We start from the raw sequence: 20,851 nt of genomic DNA, 5'->3' as shown, positions 1-20,851 counted from the left end.
GCCAGCTATTAAGTAATTCCTACTAAACACTAAAACCAAATCTGAAAGTGTTTTAGCTTTTCTTCATTTAAAACCCAACTGCTACAAAAAATCCACCAGTTGTTACATCCAGAAGACTCCTACCATTTTTATAAATAACAACTGAATAATAATTAAGTTTAATAATGCCATAATTATGAACAAACCATATTGCAGGGGAATGTAATTCCACAAGCTTGCTTTCAAATTTTGTTACTGTCATGGTGAAAACTTCTTTTTCAATTAATAGCTGAAACAAGTTGTAAAACCTCCAGAATTGATTTCTAATTTCACAATATCTTTCCTTACCTATTTTTGAAGAGAGAGTTTGCAGAGTCTTTCTGGTTTCTTCCAAAATACTACAGATGCAATTGCTACTTATCTACCATTATGAAAAACAGTGAAGACAAACATTATCTATTAAATTGCACTAACAGGAAAGATGAAAAATAAGGAGACAAAAAGGATTACATGTTTTGTGAATCTTACTCTGAAATGAACAGGAGTACAACACTGAACAGAATCCAAATACCAAAGGTATGAACAGATGGAAACTATTCAGTGCATGCAGCCCTTTTATTATATAGTTTGGTTTCCCAGAATTATCAGTATAAATCACCTGTTCTATCAAAAATCATCTTCAGAACGTCTCCAGAGACATAGCTCAGGTACCAGAAACAACATAGGCACATATTACTATGATACTCTGCTTGGAATAACATAATATCCTATCTCTCTACGATGTTAAATATGCCTAACAAAGCAATACATAATGGCTAATCTGCTTCCAGAAGAAAGCACTTACAACTACTTCAACAACAGAAGAAACTGAAAGTCCCTTAAAAACCACCTTACAACCCAAGTTATTTCCTGGTTAAAGCCACATGTCCGAAATATTAGAACAAGTCTTTTTTATCTTTTTATCACTTCTCTGTTATTTGAAAGATATCACAAATAATTATAAACTTTGTAGGTATAGTGGGAGTACACATTTCCAGTCTAACTACCTATTTCAATGATTTCTGTAACAGCTAATCAATGTTTTGAATTCCTAGCATCTTACCAAAATATTATTAAAAAGTATGTACATTTCAGAGCCAGATGAACACAACTGTATTTACCCAATAGCCACAGATATTTTTAAATACCTGTTCTTTGGTATTATCAAGTGTCAAATTAAGAGACAGACTAACAGAAGATAAAAGGGGGGGAAAAACACAATTTTGCTCTCTTTTCCACTCTCCAGATGCAGAAAATTACACTGTTCTTAACCTCACTTCTAGCATTCTAAAACTGCTATAAAATTAGTCTCCAATGCCTAGAATAAACCCATGCCCTTCCCTATCAAAGTACTGCACCAGCTCAATTCTCTCCTGCTCATAACTCTTGTCCATATTCATCCACTCATTCCTTTTATCTCCGCATTTTTAGTAAGTTCAGTTCAAGGTGTAAGTGATCATTTCTTAATAATTATGATCTTAAAGTTTGCGAGGCACTTGATTTTTATTTGCTTTAATAAACTGTTGCATTACCCATGTAAGATTATCAAATGTTCTTCAGTTACTTCAGAAAACTGGTTATGCTTTTTAATTGCATATTATTTACAAGTGTAAAGAGCCTGTAAGAGGGATTTAACACATATAAAGGACCATCTCGCTTCAGGCAGATTTCTACTCAATACTGAGAAATGATACACCATTCACTGCAACACCTATGACATAACTAGCTGCCAACACATTAGATACTTGGAAAACTGGTGCTCACACGTAGATAGGAGACTGCTGATAAAGGATTGCCACTGGAAAACAACAGGTAGAAGCCAATTCTCAAATATGCAGCTTACAACAGCACCAGGAGGCAAAACATGAAATTACCAGCTAGATAAAACACTGAGGACACCTTCCAGAAGAAAATAAGTGTATCAGATTACAACAGGGATTTCAACTGAAGCTAATAAAGTGCATTAACTAAAAGACATCAATAACAACCCCTCTCGTGTTATTTTTCTGTTTCTTCCTTTTTACCAATATTTCCATCACAGTAGCATCAGAGCAGTTTTCAGAAAGATTTTTCATAGAAAAAGCATTAAAGTAACTGTTCTAAGAGGTATTTCTACAGGTAGATTTGAAATAAAGTTCTATAGCAAGGTGCTACTGTAGCAGCAAAATATCCTTCTCATGCAGAGCAAAGAAAATAGGTAACAACAGTAGAGGGGGCAAAAAACCTGGAGAAATGCACAGGACAGTAAACAAATTCTAATTCCCTTGCCAGGGAAGGTTATGGAGCAGATTGTCTTGAGGGAGATCATGCGGCATGTGCAGGGTGACCGGGGGATCAGGCCTAGCCAGCATGGGTTCGTGAAGGGCAGGTCCTGTTTGACCAACCTGATCTCCTTCTATGATCTAGTGACCCATCTGGTGGATGAGGGAAAGGCTGTTGATGTGGTCTACCTAGACTTCAGCAAAGCCTTTGACACTGTCTCCCACAGCATCTCCTGCAGAAGCTGGCAGCCAGAGGCTTGGATGGGTGCACTCTTGGCTGGGTAAGGAGCTGGCTGGAGGGCCGGGCACAGAGAGTGGTGGTGAATGGAGTCAAATCCAGCTGGCGACCGGTCGTGAGTGGTGTTCCCCAGGGCTCGGTGCTGGGGCCTGTCCTCTTCAATATCTTTATTGATGACCTTGATGAGGGCATCGAGTGCACCCTCAGTAACTTCGCAGGTGACACCAAATTGGCTGGAAGTGTGGATCTGCCTGGGGGTAGTGAGGCCCTACAGAGGGATCTGGACAGGCTGGAGAGCTGGGCTGAAGCCAATGGGATGAGTTTCAACAAGGCCAAATGCCGGGTCCTGCACTTTGGCCACAACAACCCCAGGTGACGCTACAGGCTTGGGGCGGTGTGGCTGGAGGACTGCGTAGAGGAAATGGACCTGGGGGTATTGATTGATGCTCGGCTGAACATGAGCCGACAGTGTGCCCAGGTGGCCAAGAAGGCCAATGGCATCCTGGCTGGCATCAGAAACAGTGTTGCAAGCAGGAGCAGAGAGGTGATTGTTCCCCTGTATTCAGCACTGGTGAGGCCGCACCTCGAGTACTGTGTCCAGTTTTGGGCCCCTCACTGCAAGAAAGATATTGAGGCCCTGGAACGTGTTCAAAGGAGGGCAACAAAGCTGGTGAGGGGTCTGGAACACAGGGCTTATGAGGAGAGGCTGAAGGAGCTGGGAATGTTCAGCCTGGAGAAGAGGAGGCTCAGGGGAGACCTCATTGCTCTCTATAACTTCCTGAAGGGAGGCTGTAGTGAGCTGGGGGTCGGCCTCTTCTCTCGTGTCATGAGTGATAGGACCAGGGGGAATGGCTTCAAGCTACGGCAGGGGAGATTCAGGCTGGACATGAGGAAGTATTACTTTTCAGAAAGGGTGGTCAGGCACTGGAATGGATGCCCAGGGAGTGGTGGAGTCACCGAGCCTGGGGGTGTTCAAGGAAAGTCTGGATGTTGTGTTGAGGGACATGGTTTAGTGGGAGCTGTTGGTAATGGGTGAACGGTTGGACTGGATGATCTTTTAGGTCTTTTCCAACCTTGGTGATTCTATGATTCTATGATTCTAATACTAAAATCTGACCACAGAGGTAAAAACCACTTTGTCTAGTTTAATGACAGGTTGCTCTAGATGCCTAGGGAACAAAGGTGCATAAGAATTTAGCCTAGCTAAAGTGTTCGAAAACATGGTTTAGAAATATATTTACTTCATTGATAAGTGTGCAATTCAGTTTGATTCATACTTGATTGGGTATTATCAAGCTTGGCATGTCTGACCACTAAGTCTGTTCTTACATGTAAAGCAGATTCAGATACAGTTCACAGTAGGGTGAGTCTTTACATGAGCTTCAGCAAAACCTGTAGAGGATTTCAACACACTTTCACTCTGCTACAGCTACCACTGTCCATGCAGTAGCATCATAAAAAAAATTATGAAATCAACCAGACAAAATAATACCAAACATTTAGAAAGATTGAGAAAGCAAGTATTTCCCCTACTGAATTAAAAAAAAATTCCAGTTTCAAATATGACCACTTATCCTAACTGTGAGAGAGATCCAGCACTACAGTGTCTGTGCCATAAGTCCAATGTTTTCCTGGAAGCATGAAGACCTGTTGCATATACAAAAAAATTTCTATTAAGGCCCAGCACAACCACTGTGAATTCAACACAGGTACTGGATTTACTACGTGTGCAAATTCAGCAGTGGGTACCATGTTTGTCCAGAAATTCAGGTCAAGTTAACCAATGCCCCAGGTATCCATACAACACAGGATCTAATATGCTACAATAAAGGTTTTGCACAGTTTTGCTATTCACAGACATTCAAATTTGTTATTCATGAAGACGAGAGTGGCACCAGCGAAAGCATGGCAGGCTTCCCTGAAAAATGCAATGGCTTAATATTCATATGCTCTGCACATTGCCACAGGGCTACAGGACTGCCCACGAGGAATATCACTTTATCCACAGTTAGTCAATGTACTCTCTGATTTCCCAAAGCATACCTGCTTGAGGAATGAGGAAAACATTTGAAATAGCAAATAAAACAAAAAACAAACAAACAAAAAGCAAAACAACAACTATTTGTCAGTCTAGTTCTTCAATCAACTTACGTTTGTTTCCCCATATTGCATCAAATCCACATGACAAAACATTTTGAAGTTGATCATCAAGCTGCTTATTAAATGTTGTATGATCATAATTACCTTGAATTATTTTTCAGTATTTTCTCTGATTGATTTTTCTTTCCTTCAGATTTGAAACTTGTGGTCAACCGATTTTTGGATGTAAGGAACAACAAGGCTGGGACATTCACATGGTCTACCTCATCTGGATTTCCTGGCACACCGCAATTATCAGTGCACATTGCAAGTTATGTTCTCTGTCTTCCACTCAGCCACTGATTTTCACAGAATTTACAGGATCTTAGTTATATTTCAGAAGCTCACCTTGCTCAAATGTGATTAACATCACTCCACTGATGAAAAAAAAAAAAAAATTGCATAGAGACATAAATAAGCATTGAAGAAAATCAAAACAGAATTGAAAGAAGAGTGTTATACCTTGCTAACTCTAGGTCTGTCAGACCTCCTGGATTCTCATTTTCACAATGTTTAATATTATTCCTAGAATTCTGTGTAGTTACAGTTTTCTCAGAAACTTGAATAATTATGGTTTACATAGACATCATATCTTCAACTTTAAGTGACAAATATGTTCTTGTTCTTTCAAAGTACAGAAGAAAAAAACAAGTTACGTGAATAGCAGGCAACCAAAACAGATTGCAAATAAAATGTTTTAAAAAATTTAGTCACACGAGTTTCTACCATTAACACTATTTAAACAGCTATGGTTTTTAATATTTATTTTAGAAAAATAAGAAGAATTCCACCTGTCACACTACAGCATCAAAGTTTTGATTGCCTTGTCTCTATTGTTCTTTAACTGCATTTCTACATCTTCTGTTTGGTGAATAACCATGCTTCTTTGACTTCCTACTGCAAAAGGAAAGCAGTTTCTTAGCTTTTTTTTTTTTCCACCAGTCATTACTAGACTGTTAAAACTCCTTTGGCATATATTAAAACAGATGCTGTGAAACTACTGAAGCACAAGACCCCTGGAAAACAATATTTAAATAACATTCTATGCATCCTGCATGGGAAGTAGGAATTCATATAGCTTTTCTTCTTTTCTTGTTCAGAAGCTTTTTCTTGTTCGTGTTCATTTCTGCAAATGTCCTGAGTGGTTATACAACTAATCATATCTTACTTTACCTCCTAAATCTTGGGTAAGACTCTTCCAATCAGAAATTTTCACTCAAATAAGCAGGTTTCTATTTAAGCACCTAGGTGGGCTTACTTTTCAAAGATCTACATACTAGAAAGATTCCACTAAAAATGGCTGAAGGACTCACCTCTGCTAAGTATCAGAGCAGTTGAGAAACCAACACTTAGCTTCTAGGGATTACTCAAGATCTTATGTTTCAGATGCAAAAAATTGGATGATGATTAGTCATTTTTAAATAATTCCTTTTCACACTCTTCACTTCCAACGTGATCAGTATTATCTGCAAACATTCCAGAAGTGAGGATTTGACCAGATAGTGCATAAAGGATGAAAAATAAAGATGTTGTGAGCAGAAGATGGAATTCCACTTGCTTAGGTTAGACAATTAATTCCAGTTTGCTCTACATTTTGTTGAACAGTCCTCATAAAGGGCTTGTGTTTTAACTTATTTGGTGAAGAAATAATTGAAGAGAGATACAGTCTGTTTTTCGAAACCAAACTACTACCTGAACTCCAGCAGACAAGATCTCGATTTGGAGACTCTTAAGGGCGCATACTACTCCTAACTAGGTGTGAACTAAGGTTATTTCTTTAGAGGGCTACTTTAATAGGCACAAATAGTACACAACAGGTGCTTCAAGGCTGTGCTTGTACCAGCAAGTGACCCAGGTGGGAAAAGAATCCAACACAGACAGTACATGCAGCTCCAAAACTTACATCACAGGTTCACTGTGGTGGAGAGAAAAATATACAGTATGACCCCTTAAGACAATTACTGTAGGAAATCAACCAAAAAACAGTTATATACAGCCTGGCTTTACCATCCTATTATCCATTGGAGCTATGCTTTCATCCAAAATGTCTCAATACCAAGCCGTTAGGAGAATATCAGAGCATAAACCACACTTTATACAAAGTTTCACATTTGTTTCAATTATTTTAAAATCTTGTAACACAGTAGCTGATGTTTGAAATGGAAATCCGCAACTTATCAGCATACTATGCATAATAATGAATTGTAAAGAGTGGCTAGGACATGAATATTTTAAAGCTCTGGGAAGAACAAACTGTCCAACTTTAAAGAAGCCTTCAGAAGCACATTTACCGCTGTGATGCCACATATCTGCATCCAGTTTATACCTTACCGAAGTTCTGCAGTACCATCAGCATACAGCTTAGGTCTTTAAACCTCTCATTAGCTATGAGACAGAATGCATTTTACTTCACTGACCCCTTCACTTTCCATGAAATAGTGATTTTTTTTTCTCCCACAAGTAACCTATAAACAGGAGATGAACATCAATGACATTCCAGGACCTGTAAACTGGTCCTTTTCCACATTTTCCAGTCACATAACTGACCAGAAGGGGAAAAGCCAGGAAAGGTTGGTATTTCATCAGCACCACCATATGTGAAGGACACAACCCAGTGACAAGCTCATGAACACCTGTGGTTAAATCACTGCAAAGCTGTATCACTATCAAATCTTTCTAAATTTCCACACATGCGAAAGTGAAAGTTTCCCATGTAGTCTCACTCAGGCCAGCCCCTTGTTCATGTCTTCTGAAAGCAAGACAAGAAGATTTACATATACATGTTATTATACAGCATTTAATTGTAATGGACAGAATGGAAAGAATTCCTACCAGAACTTTCAGGAGAACAGTCAGCAAGTTCACTTACCTGCTCACTGCAGGAAATTGGCAACTCTGATATTGCTCCGTTAAGAACCAATAAAAGGAAATAAGGAGAAACATTTCAAAACAAAGTCGTGTACTTTTTTGTAACTGGGATTGAAAAAAGTCGGTTCCAGTGCTTCCCAGCTTTTAGTTCAGGAAAATGCATTTCCGTCACAGAACACCTTCCAGTAGCCATTTCACATCCTGAACATCAACCAGCCCAGATGCAACAAGGAAAACAACTAAAGAGAGAGACTAAGAAAGAAGGCTAGGATGTTAGCTGACACAAGCCAGGAAATTTAAAACAAAAACCTGAAATTTCAGTTTAAGACAGACATCTTGGCACAGATAATGCATGATTTTCCTTTGAGTATTGTCAGTCAAGATCCTCACTCCTGGGAGTGCACCTTCACAGTACATTCCAAATACATACAACATGCGGAGACGCTTTAAAATTTGATGATATTTGCATTTGGACTGACAACTTCTCATAATACATTTGACACCAAGCACTTCAGGAACAAAGAACTGAGCCGATTTCAACTCAAGTCTTTTCCAAAGAATAACGGGCAGCTACACATGAATGAATAAGTGAACAGTTTGCTACAGTAATGAATGCCTCTGAAAACAGCAAGTTTGCAGGCACCAGATGGAAGAAGAACATTACTGCAATTTCTGCATTCCATTGTGCAACAGCCAACAGAGCCGTTAACGCTTTCTGGTGATTTCTAAGCTTTTTAATGTGTTTTCTTTTGAAGGTGTTTTTTTGTTCCCTGTCAGCCTGCAAGCTAGGTTCAGCTGTCTTGGAAAGAAATTTTATTGGCAAGCCATCAAATAAGGAGAAGTCGAAAATATGGATGAAAATAAATACTATTAATCATATTACAAAGCTTGTTAGATTGACACAAAGCTAAAGTTACAAAATACAACCTATTACCTACATCATGAGTTTTCTACCTCCTACAGGACACAGCTTTCGCTCTCCCATGCTAGAAGGGTCTTTATGCACTTTAATTTATCACAGAAACGCCTATATCATGGTTGTGAGTAGTCTTCACACTTTCTTTTTTTTTTTTTTTTTTTAGAAAGCAAACATATATTTTATTAAGTGTATGACTCTGTCTCTCCAGAATTATTTTGATGGACAACAACACACATCATCAAGAGAAAGTTTTTCACCAAGTAAAATGAAATATGTCCAGTTACAGACATCAGTTTACATTCCGCAGTGCATTTTCCCATCCTCAAACATATATGATCACTTAAACAATGTTCCCTTTACCTGGAATGTACAAATGAGAGTGTCTCACTTAAATTGTCAGTAAACATGTCTAAGCACTGTCTGAACTGGTCTCTGGCAAACCAGGGCAAAAAAATTATGCAATATGAACAAGCTGAATTCAAGTAAAAAAAAAAAAAAAAAAATACCTGCTGTTATTAAAGATCTACTGCCTTATTCATTCAGGAAAACATCTGTGTCTCATACAAACTCACAGAATGAAATTCATTCCTGCTCTAACGTGAATTAATAATTTTGAAATTGGGCCATTCATAATACCATCAGTACCACATTTTAACATTCTGCCACACCAGCCCTGTACAGAACCTTAATTCCACAGCTACGTTCTTACAGGACACTTCTTCACTATCCAACCTCTTGTGCCACAGCTTGAAATTAAGGTCTCCAAAATGCTACTCACAATACAGGCAGCTGTCTTACCTCTCTGTATCCTATACAAGCCATTCAATACACACTCCTGTATCCATTACTTTCAGAAGTATTCTGAAGCCACTTTATCCTCACTTTCATAAAGCCAAATTATTCTGATTCGTCATTGTTTTTTTTAGGAATACAGAGATTTTAATCTTTTTATTGTATTTAACATCACTGCCACAGTCGATATACGTTTTTGGAGCACATTTTTTTGTATTATGCGTATCCCAATGATTGATCAATTCTGAAGAACTACTGCCAGATTTTTATCATTAACTCAACTGTAAGGTGCATAGTTTTCATTTTTAAATTCACACAATTAAAAAATGCAGCAAGGTGTTGGAGTGAAATTAAGAGTAATGAATTTGTGACTTCTACGCACTCTACTGAACTTTTAATCACAAATCTGTTCCTATTAATGAGCTGTACTGAGTAAAAACAGTGTGTTGTCTAGTCTCTTGCAACTACTGAACAGTTCTGAAGGCTTAGATGGGTGTCTGGTATCTACCTGCTCATACAAAATAAAATATCATAGAAAGTCAATGATACATTCCTCCAATATTTCCATTTCTATCATCCCCAAGAATAGAAACATTCAGAAAACGAATGCCACAGAAGTGTTATCAATGGAATTTCTCCTACTGAGCCAAAGCTGCATTTCTTAAGTTTAAAGACCTTGGTCTAGAGCTTTCTTTTCTAGATTTGAAAAAATCAACCACATAAACTTCTCAGAACCACTTTTTAGAAGTCATCAAGCGATGCACCAAAGTCAGCAAAATGACAATACTTCTTTTTAATACCTATCACACACTATCACTGCGCCCAACGAAGGAGCTTATAAAAAATGTCATCAGTTGCATTACTAGACTGCCAAAGTCTAGGCTCTGGGAAAACCATAATCAGTAACTAGTCTCAATGCATGCTTCATTTACTTACTGCAAAAGCAAGAGATTCTGCAGGGATTATAGCATGTCTTCAACTACTGTAACTCTAAGAAAGCTGTCACATTCACTTACCAAAGCTGAATTAGAGATTTTTTTTCAGTGTTTGGTCCAAAATTTATTCCCTAATATTGTCAACTCCAAATACTAAGATAGTACATAAAATGTTGAAACCACTTTAGCCTGTAAACGAAAAAGAAATTACTGTTGGAGGTCACACAATGTGCTTCTTCAGCTCTCCCAAAAGTTTCATAATTAGTTTGTATTTGTATCACTTTTAAGGTTTGTACAAACTTGCACATATTCTATCGGATAAACCAGAACTGCAATCAAAGAACATTTCAGTTAAAAATTACTGTCTCATCATGCACAATGATAGCCAAGTCAACAGCATGACATCAACATTCTTGAAAACTAAGACTAATTACTCTTAAAAAGATCTACCTGAATATCAAAGTGACATGCTGAAAGTGATCTGCAAAGGCATGGGGGCTGAGGGGAAAGAAGAATTCCCACAACCACTAGAACTCAGTAAAAGAAGAACATAGATGATTTCCATGAAGACTGAGACATCCCACCAATAAGGGAATCCTCAGGCGGGATACGTCTTGGGGCAAATGACTTCTGTCACCACAGCCTTCCTTCTTTATTGAGGTTTCTCCAGTTCAAGGAAGGGGAGTAATCTTGATATTGAAGTTTCTTCCAGACTTGATATTTCTAAACATTGTTATTCTTTTGCCAAGCTTTTTAATCTAAAACACAGTTAATAAAATCCACACTCCACTTTTTTTCTTCTGGTTTAATAAAAAACAATTCCATTTTCACATTAATATATTGTTAAACACAATCATAAGGATCTCTGCTGCATTTTGCAGTTCACTATAGATCTACGTAAAATAAATGGTTTCTTGATTTATTTATTAGTAGGTTTCCATGAACAGTTTGGGTTTTCTGTTTGTGACCTAGCATTTTTGAAGGTTTGTTGTACACATGCTAGACAATGAAGCATTAAGGGAATTTGGGTGACAGAACCAATCACTGGACTAGCTAATACAAAATTATGGGTCACAGTCATGTACTGTGGAAAAATTAAGGCTGCCTACCAGCACTCAGGGCAACAACACCAAAGGAAGAGCTGGTTCCATAGAGACCTAATGGAATATAAATAGGAACCCTGCATACTGAAAGCAGTCTGAGTAAGCCTGGGTTGAACCAAAACTAGAATTTTTCCTTCCTACCAAGGTTATCAAACCTTCTTCCATTAGGTTTTCAAAAAAACATACTTTGGGTTGAGTATATACACCATGATTTGCTCCCTCCCCAGAGCAAGAGGGAAATTGTGGAAAAGACTATCGGTAAACTCACCTGTTTCTGAGGCAGCTGCACTGTTCTTAAGCTGTGGTCATTCATTATAAACTGATATTTTATGTGAGTATATAATACTTGATTTTCTTCCTCTGCTGCAGACATTATTTTCTTCAGTGAGTGCTGGATTTCATTAAATGTATTTACATTTTTCTCCTTAAGTACTTTTCCTGGGTTTTCACTTTACATTTTTTAACCATCCAACAAATACTGTGGTTATGCCAATGTTTACACTGAGTTCATCTTATTTACTTTTGCACACAAAAGGAGTTGTTCTTAATTCTAAAAATACTGGATATGTTTGGAGAAAAAAAAATGATTAATAATTGCTAAGACTTATAATTTTCTAGTTGTAATAAACTGAACACCACAGCTGAACAGCAAATCACACACAATCACGAAGTACAAGAAAGATGTCAGACTCATTACCACATCCTCTATCAGGCAAATCTTCACTTACACTATTGAACATCTGCCAGCAAAGGTAAAGTTGATGTAAAAATAAATATATAACTTAATCAACACGTTTGTGATGCTCAGTTCTCATTTTCCAAAGGCAACATCAGGTATTAAGAGACCTTCAACATTCCCAACCTGCCTACTCCTACATAAAGTAGCAATGGCTGTAACTTCAGAAACAGTTCCAGGCTGACTCACTATTTCTGCAATACCCAGAAGAACAGACAAACCACACACAGAGAATTATGACTCCAAGTTATTGCTTCCCTTAAGCTATTTGAATAATAAACAAAAAGAATGCATAAAGTGAATCCAGATTTTCCTATTTCACTCTTTCAGAATATAAGCTCTTTGAGGCATGTGGACTATCCTGATTCTGAGTTTTTGTACCAGACTGTTCACATTGTCAACAATTCATGTAATAATATATGGTAGTAATTGTTTTGTCCTTGCTTGAGAGGTGTCTATGTGTGGCTTAACAAAAGCTGGAGCTGAATGAAGTTGATGGCAAATACCAATGCCCACAGTCATAGCCAATGTTTCAGTGAAATTCAGACTTACCCAGGCTCATAATAACATAAGTGACATACAACTCCATAGCTTTTAACTAGTTTCAACCTACTGAGGGGAAAAGAAAGAAAAAAAAAAAAGGGTAAGAGTCCAAATTCAAAACAGAAGGTACGGCCTCAGTCAAGATACCAATGTCACAGTATCTCTCAAAAATCAAGCCCAGGTTAAGTTTATCATAATTATTTCTTTTCCTGCACAGCTGGTTATCATTGCACCTCATCTCAGTGAAGAGCTTGAGATGCACAAGTTACATGATTCTCAGCTATAAACTTGGTCACTATTAGACTGTCAACACAGAAATATTTAAAACGTACATTTCTCTATTTAAATTAAATTATACAAAATACTACATGATTCCACGTTCATTGATACAGATCCTGACAGACCTCCTGGCAGGGCAAATTTGGACATTGATCTGGATCAAGACAGAACATAAACTGAATACTGTTGTTGAATTAGCCTGATACAGTACAGTGATTACACAAGATTTATGCTGTCTACAGAAAAGCATAGACAACCCTTACCTGGCAGAAAGTGAGGAGAGAACAAAAACAGAATAAAAACCAAACCAGATCAAAATTGCACCTTGCAACTTTCAGATGGCATGATCTGTTTGTACTGCTTCCACGTTTCATATTTCACATAATTTTCAGCCCAGATTTATGATCTCTTCAGCTCATATCCCAGGGACAGAATCCCATCCCAGTAGTTAGTTGTGACCATCCTTCACAAGGTTGGTCAAAAATCTGTATATGTTTAGTCACAATGTCATTAGTAGTTCCTGTTTACCAATCTAAATAAGTATGCCACCACATGCAAACACTGTGTAGGATGTAATTCTTCAAGAAAAGGAACTAAAGTCCTTTTTCTTATTAAACATTCTGATTAAACTAAATCCACAGAAATCAGAGAATAGTTTTTCATGGAACACTCCTATCCTCGTATAGTAAGGCAGCAAATGGAAAGAGATGGCGTCTGCATGAAACATGGCACTCAGGCACTTGGTTAGCTAAATAGCTGGACAACTCAGTTACCAACAAGCACACAGAAACTTTCTGAAATTGCTCTAAGTATAGCATTTGAACTTACCTGTCTGCAAACAACCTGCCTTTAAAATGTCAGTGCATCTACGCAGACATAAATTCTTCCATTTACCTTAAACTAAGCTTATGCTAAATGTCATTTAAATATAATGAACAGAACGCAACTCATGACTCTTACAATGCACCTAATTAAAAGCAGGGCAGCTAACATCATATGCAGTCCTCATATGAGTTCATGAGCTAACTCCTCTATTGCCTAGGACAGCTAAGGAATTAGCAAGAGCATGTCTGAGTCCTTCAGATGCCAAAGGCTCACTGACATGTGCTAGGAGACAGTTTGAACTCCACAGGCTTGCTGGTGAGTTGAAGTTATCATCAATTAAGTATTATGTGCATGACAGAACCTTCAAGTTTAAGAAAATGGAAAACCTGCTTTCTATTAGATAACAATGCCACATTGCTGCAGTTCAGCACAAAGATACCCAAACCTCTCCTCAGCTCCTGCTATATTCTGTTCTGAAATTTGTATAAGCTTTACTGTCAAAGCAAAATCTCAGCCTCAGTGAAGTCAATAGCAAAAATGGCTACAGCCTGTAATGAGTGTACATCCAGGCTTCATTGTACAAGATACATGCTACGAAATGCAGGTTAACACATTGGAGTTAACCATCTAGCTTCCCTGAACATCAATGAAGAAAAATAGGTGCATCCTCTCTCAAAACAGTTTGATTTATAAACAATAATCACTTTTCACTGCCTCAGGCTGAAACAGAGATTCAAGTTACAAGCTCTATATTGCAGATACAGAAAAACAGAAAAAAAGCCAAGACTTATTTTTCTTGGTTTTCAGATGCTTTTCAATCTCTATCAAAACACAAGTTATGTTAAGTGGAACCAAGCACACCAGGTAATACAGACAGCTGTGAAGAAAAGATTAGAATACGTATTAACTCCTTACTCCCTCTCTAGAAGACCCCAAATATTTAGATGGCAAAGAATAAGATGGGAAGTTTGAAAAGCCAATTGTCCATAACCAGTAAGTGGAAATAGCTTTCTCTAATAACGTGATCTGTTTCCCTGGGGATCCTATGAGATCGACACATTTTTGATAATCTGTTATCTGATAACTGATTTCCTATTTTAATAAGGTTGCTTTGTTCTATACATTTTTTGCACTCTATCATTCTATTTTACTGTTTCTCGACAGATTTAAAAACAAATAAAACAGGAACAACTTTGTTTCTCTGCAGTTTCAACACAACATCAAAATTCTTTGCTATAATAGGGTATACCCACTGAATTACTCTTCACCCCATTCTATGACAAGACTTAGCGAGTGTAGGTACGGCTGTTGATATGGTCTACCTGGACTTCAGTAAAGCCTTTGACACTGTCCCCCACAACATTCTCGTGGAGAAGCTGGCTGCCCACAGTTTGATGGGCATACACTCCACTGGGTGAGACACTGGCTGGATGGCCAGGCCCAAAGAGTTGTGATCAATGCTGTTAAATCCAGTTGGTCGCCAGTCACAAGTGGTGCCCCCCAGGGCTTGGTACTGGGGTGACTTCTATTTAACATCATTATAAACTGTCTTGATAAGGGGACTGAGTTTACCCTCAGTAAGTCTGCAGATGAAACCAAGTTGGGAGGGTGTGCTGATCTGCCTGAGGGAAGAAAGGCAATACAGAGGGACCTGGATGGACTGGATTGATGGGCCAAGGTTAACTGTATGAGTCTCAGTAGGGTCAAGTGTCAGGTCCTGCATTTTGGTCAGGCAGCCCTACAGGCGTGGGGAGGAGTGGCTGGAAAGCTGCCTGATGGAAAGGAAAGGAACCTTGGTGGACTGATTGACAGCCAGCTGAATATGAGCCAGCAGAGTGCCCAGGTGGCCAAGAAGGCCAGCGGCATCCTGGTTTGTATCAGGAATGGTGTGGTGAGCACGAGTAGGGAAGTAATCCTGCCCCTGTATTCAGCATTGGTGAGGCCTCACCTTGAGTATGTGTTCAGTTTTGGGCACCTCAGTACAGAAAGGACACTGAGGTGCTGGAGCAGGTCCAAAGAAGGGCAACAAGGCTGGTGAAGAGCTTGGAAAATATGCCCTATGAGGAGCAACTGAAGGAACTGGGGCTGTTTACACTGGGGAAGAGGAGGAGAGGGGGAGATTTAATTGCTCTTTTCTAATATCTGAAAGGTGCTTACAGCAAGAGCGGGGCTGGTCTCTTCTCACTGGTGACAAGGGAGAACTGACCTTAAGTTGTGCCAGGGGATGTTTAGGTTGGATATCAGGAAAGACTTGCAGAGTCTACATTTGTGGGAAAGCATGTCCTTCATATATGCACCAGTTTGACAGAATCATAGAATGGTTTGGGTTCAAAGGGACCTTGAAGATCATGTTGTTCCAACTCCCCTGCTATAGGCAGGGACACCTCCTTCTGGACCAGGCTGCTCACAGCCCCATGCAGCATGGCCTTGAATGCTTCCAGGCAGGGGGAATCCATAACCTCACCAGGCAACAACCTAACCTGTTCCAGTGTCTCACCAGCCTCACAATAAAGAATTTCTTCCTAATATCCAGTCTCATCTATCCTCTTCCCATTTAAAACCACAGCCCCAAACCCTGTCACTACCTGCCTAGATAAAAGGTCCCTCTCCAGCTTTTCTGTAGGCCCCTTTCTATAAGGTCTCCTCAGAGCCTTCTCTCAGCCTGTCTTCATAGGGGAGGTAGCCCAGCCTTCTGATCATCTTCATGGCCCTCCTCTGGATCCACTTCAACTTTTTCACTTGCCTGAGCCACATTTAGTAAAGATGAATTGTCTAGGGCAGCATATACATAAGCTACTCCAGAAGTAATGCCTCCTACTTAATTGCATGGAAACAATAAACCATACAAAGAGCACAATAGCACTATTTCATAGAGCAAATTCTCAGCTACTAAAATAATATCTTTCGATCATAGGTCACTACCACTAGCTATGAATTTTCACCAGCAACAAACAAGACCCTCCATGCTGTGCTCATAACAATCTGCACCAGCTTAGGTGGCCCACTGTTACAGTCACCACTGCAGAAAAACGCCACCTCACTGCGCTTACATTCACTGTTTAGTCTCCATAAACATTCAAGCAAGCATCAATGAATACCAAGCATTGCCGTTTTTTTTTCCACATGGAGGAATTCAACAACACACCTTTGTTTCACATATACTTCCATGTGAGATACCATTCTGTCACACTGCCCCTCTGCTGCCATTTGTTGTCACTCTGCATCAAAATGTAACAGAGTATCATTGGGAAGGTTCAATCTCTACTGCCATACCAACAATATCCACCTCCAGTGTCATAGGCCAACATCCTAAAACAGGAGGCACTACTTTCAGCCCCTATAAAATACACAGTATCATTAACTTGTAAGTAAACAGAATTTAATTGTTAGTATTTTTCTTAAAACATGTTTTAAAAAAAGGAACAAAGACTGGTCAGTTATTGACCTTGTTTTTGTGAAACAAATGCATCACCTTGGTTTGATGGCAGCGGTTGAAATTCTTAGTGAGGTCTCAAGGTGTTCATCAGGTTTTTGATGACATTTTATTCTTCTTGTACATCAACCTTGACAATTTTTCACACGTGTATACTGCCAAAGCAGCGACATGAATAAGATGTGACTGTGAAGGATCTCTCTCTCTCTGGTAAGAGAGGGCTAATAAAAGTCTGGTAAAGAGACAGGGTCAGACTTTTAAGTTAAATATCTGATTGCAACTCTACATATTCCATTTGAATATTTGCAGGTCATGTACTTATATCAACAGAAAATGGTGTCACAAACATAAATTGAAGATCTTCACAGCCACTTGAAACCCATTTTCTAATCCCTTCATCACAACAGAAAGCATGGCTGCATATTCTTTGCTGCTCAGAGCCCTACATTTAGCCAATGTATCAGCATGCAGGCAGTTATGTGCCATTGCTTGAGTCAGCACTGCCCCCCCTGTGCCCTGCAGTCAGTCGATGCAGCAATAATAGTGCACTGATGTTTGGCTTTTGTGAGCAATGGTTGTGCTGGGAGCAGCCCGAGGGGAAGAGCTGTTGCCTTACAGCATGGAGCAGGGGCAGCCACAGTGACCGACAGGCTGGGCTGCAGGCAGGTACGTGGGCTGCACGGCTGGTAGCCGTGGGTTGGAGAGCCTATTCCAGAGGGAGGCCTAAACAGCTTTAAAACACATCATTTTGCCATATAGTTTAAAGAAAACTTGATTCATTGTTAAAACAGCCACAATAATAAAGAGTAATTCTGAATATAAACAACTAATCTCTTCTTACAAGCCAGGCCTAAAGTATATAAACACTGTTATGAAGACAGTTAAATAACAACCTCTGAAGCACTGATATTTGGCTTCATTTTAAGAAACACTAACATTTCAAGGAAAATCTTGAAATGCTTCAGCTGCACTTGAGATGACATATATAATCTGCTCATCGATTTATACCTATTTAACAAAGATACGGCAATGACTCTAAAGATGATGATAATTCCAATTGGTATCAAATCTGGTGTACCTGCAATGGGGCTGTAAAGCTTTCCAACCTTTTTCAGCACATCCAAAGAGTTATCAACAGTAGAACACAAGCGAATGAGTCCTGCTCTTCAAGGTACTCTGACAGACCAAGGTGCTCCTTTATCTTGTTACATGCACTGACTAGCCAAACAGAGCACAAGGATCAGAGCTCTACCTGACAGCAAAAGTCATCTTTCACCTGGCCAGACATCAGCTTTCAAATTTCTTAAAAAAACAAACTCTTTGAAAGATCTACCCTTCTTTAAAATGCAGTTGAAATCCACAAGTGAACTCAAAAAATCACAAGAAACAACCACCTAACAGATGGTATGATTGCTTAAGTGGCATTTCCTTCAGAAATCAGGCCAAAAGAATACTTATTTCAGACCCTCAACCACAGTTGCTGTGGGGAAAAAAGTAAAAAAAAAAAGTTGTGCTGGTGAAAAAGAAAAGGAATTGCTACAGGAAAAGGTAACTGGAAAATACACTATGTCAATCTATTCAACAGCTTGTAGCACAAGAAATCCATTATTTTCAGTCAATTATAATTCAAAATTTCTTTTCTTGTGTATGCTAACAACAAAACAAGTGAGTTTCCACTGTTTATATCTTGATTAGTGAATAATCTGTAAGTCCAATGTCAAACAATCAAATAATTATTTAAAACAATTTGCTCTCTGTTTAATGAGCAGAATTCATTTTCTAGAAGAAAGAAGTTTATTTCCCTTCAAGAATACATAATCTATTTTCTTTCTCATCATTAGTTTAAAAAAAATTGCTCAATATTTTTAAGAATTAGTAACAAGTAACAGCAGAAAATAAACATATAGTGAGCATAAAATTCCTACACAATACTTATTTCTTTAAAGAAAAATCTTCAAAGAAAAATATTCTTCAATTGAGTATCCAGTTAAAAAAAAAAACAAAACCTTAAGGTTTTTAATGTTAGTGCAAATCAATGTGCAAAAAAACATTACCCTTCCATCACAAAAATACATAGATAGATGATGCTGGAGCTTTTCCATTTTCTCCCAGATTTCACCTCCAAATTAACAACACAAATTAACAAGAAGCACTGCATGAAAAACAACTAAAAGCCTTCGACAACTAAAGATCTGGAAGGACTTAAAGCTACGTTCTTTTTTAAAATCATGTTTTCTTTTATAAACACAGAAGTTTAAAATCGGTACTTACTTCAACATGTGTAAGCAGCATTTGTTCAATGTTATCGTTTTTCTTCTTGAGATCTGGTGAGATGCTTTTATTTGGCACCTGGAAATGTGTTTTACTGAGATAACCATCACCAAAGTCCTGCATTCAGAACACAAAAAAAATCTGTAACCAAAATGCTAAGTGCTATCACTTTTACAGATAATAAAGCACAATATATAAGCAGAAGCTCCAAGAGTTTTGCCTTTTGTTTGTTTGTTTGTTTTGGGGGTTTTTTTTGTGTTTTTTTTTTGTTTTGTTTTGTTTTGTTTTTTCAGAAACCAATGATTGTGCTGCTTCTCAGAATCTTCTCACTGGCAGTTTAATCTGTTCTCAGTGCTAAAAGAAATCAAAGACCCTAAACGTGAAAATAAAACTTCGTCCACGATGACTGCTAAAGAATCAGAAGACCGAGCGCCAAGGTTTTGAAGAGATAAATAGCCAATAAAAACTTGCAGTGCATTCATACCAGTACAAACTTCCAAACTCTTCGTAGTTTGTTTTATTTTAGATCTGTTTACATTCCAACTTTCATAAAGTAAAAAAAACAAAACAAAACAACCTAACAACCTTAAGAATTTGCATGTGTAGAGTCACATCTTGTTCCCTTCTCTTGATCACTTCTGAGGGGCAAATGTGAGAGAAAACAGCAATGCTTTACTTTCTCCCAGTTCCTTTGTTATCATTCTGCTTCCCAGACCACATGGCCCACTGTTGTAGAAGGCCCTTTCGCCATTTCAGAGTTGCAGAAGAAACTCTAACAGCCTTCCCTCTTTATTAACTATCTGCACACATATATAAAAACTATTTTTTCAATTCAAAGAATAGAAAAAAAAAACTGATCACAAGCATACCCTCTGAGAGAAAGAAAGAGTGTATGTAACACCAAGAACAGTAGTTGCATGTTAAGAACGTATTTTTCAAAGGAAACAAATAAATTGAGGTTTTATTAGCTGTTTCATTACATTTTATTTCAGACAAATACAGAAAGCACATGTGCAACATCTGATGAAAAAGAATTCTATTCAAAGCAGTCTCTCTATCAAATTCATTAATGTAGCATTAGATTGCTAGACAAGGCTGCAAATTTAACCATAACAGGACTCTCCGGTTAATCTATTATTTCTGACACAGTTTGTTTCATGTATTTTGACCTTTAAATCAATGTACATTTTATTCTGATAAATCAGTTCTCTCCTCCCAGTGACACTGAGAGAATATATATAGAATATATACAGAAATATATACATATATTTATACGTAATATATAATATATACACCTCCAACACATTATATCTATATGCATACTTTGTTCCTAAGTTTCACACCTTGAATAAAATACTAATGCCTTTACACGTATTTTTGCCTGTGAATTTTTAAGCACAAATGCTATGAGCAATTATCTCACTTCATCAACAGGACAAATCTGCCAAACTTTGCTGGATGTTCTGGTTGTACAACCAATTACCTCCTAAG

General features: G+C 38.2%; 1 protein-coding gene across 3 annotated transcripts in view; it reads right to left on the bottom strand.

Moving 5' to 3' along the window:
* Window positions 1–20,851, bottom strand: part of ATG10 (autophagy related 10) — an 81,760-nt gene that overhangs the window by 55,780 nt on the left and 5,129 nt on the right. For all 3 annotated transcript variants that reach the window (XM_052700550.1, XM_052700552.1, XM_052700551.1), the window contains exon 3: window positions 19,361–19,477. In XM_052700550.1, coding sequence (XP_052556510.1) covers window positions 19,361–19,477 — 117 coding nt within the window. The remainder of the gene's footprint in view (window positions 1–19,360; window positions 19,478–20,851) is intronic.

The sequence above is a fragment of the Tympanuchus pallidicinctus genome, unplaced genomic scaffold, assembly GCF_026119805.1.
Source record: "Tympanuchus pallidicinctus isolate F22 unplaced genomic scaffold, pur_lepc_1.0 scaffold4, whole genome shotgun sequence".
Taxonomy (NCBI): domain Eukaryota; kingdom Metazoa; phylum Chordata; class Aves; order Galliformes; family Phasianidae; genus Tympanuchus; species Tympanuchus pallidicinctus.
Note: the sequence above shows the minus strand (reverse complement) of the source record. Positions and strands in the feature narration are given on the sequence as shown.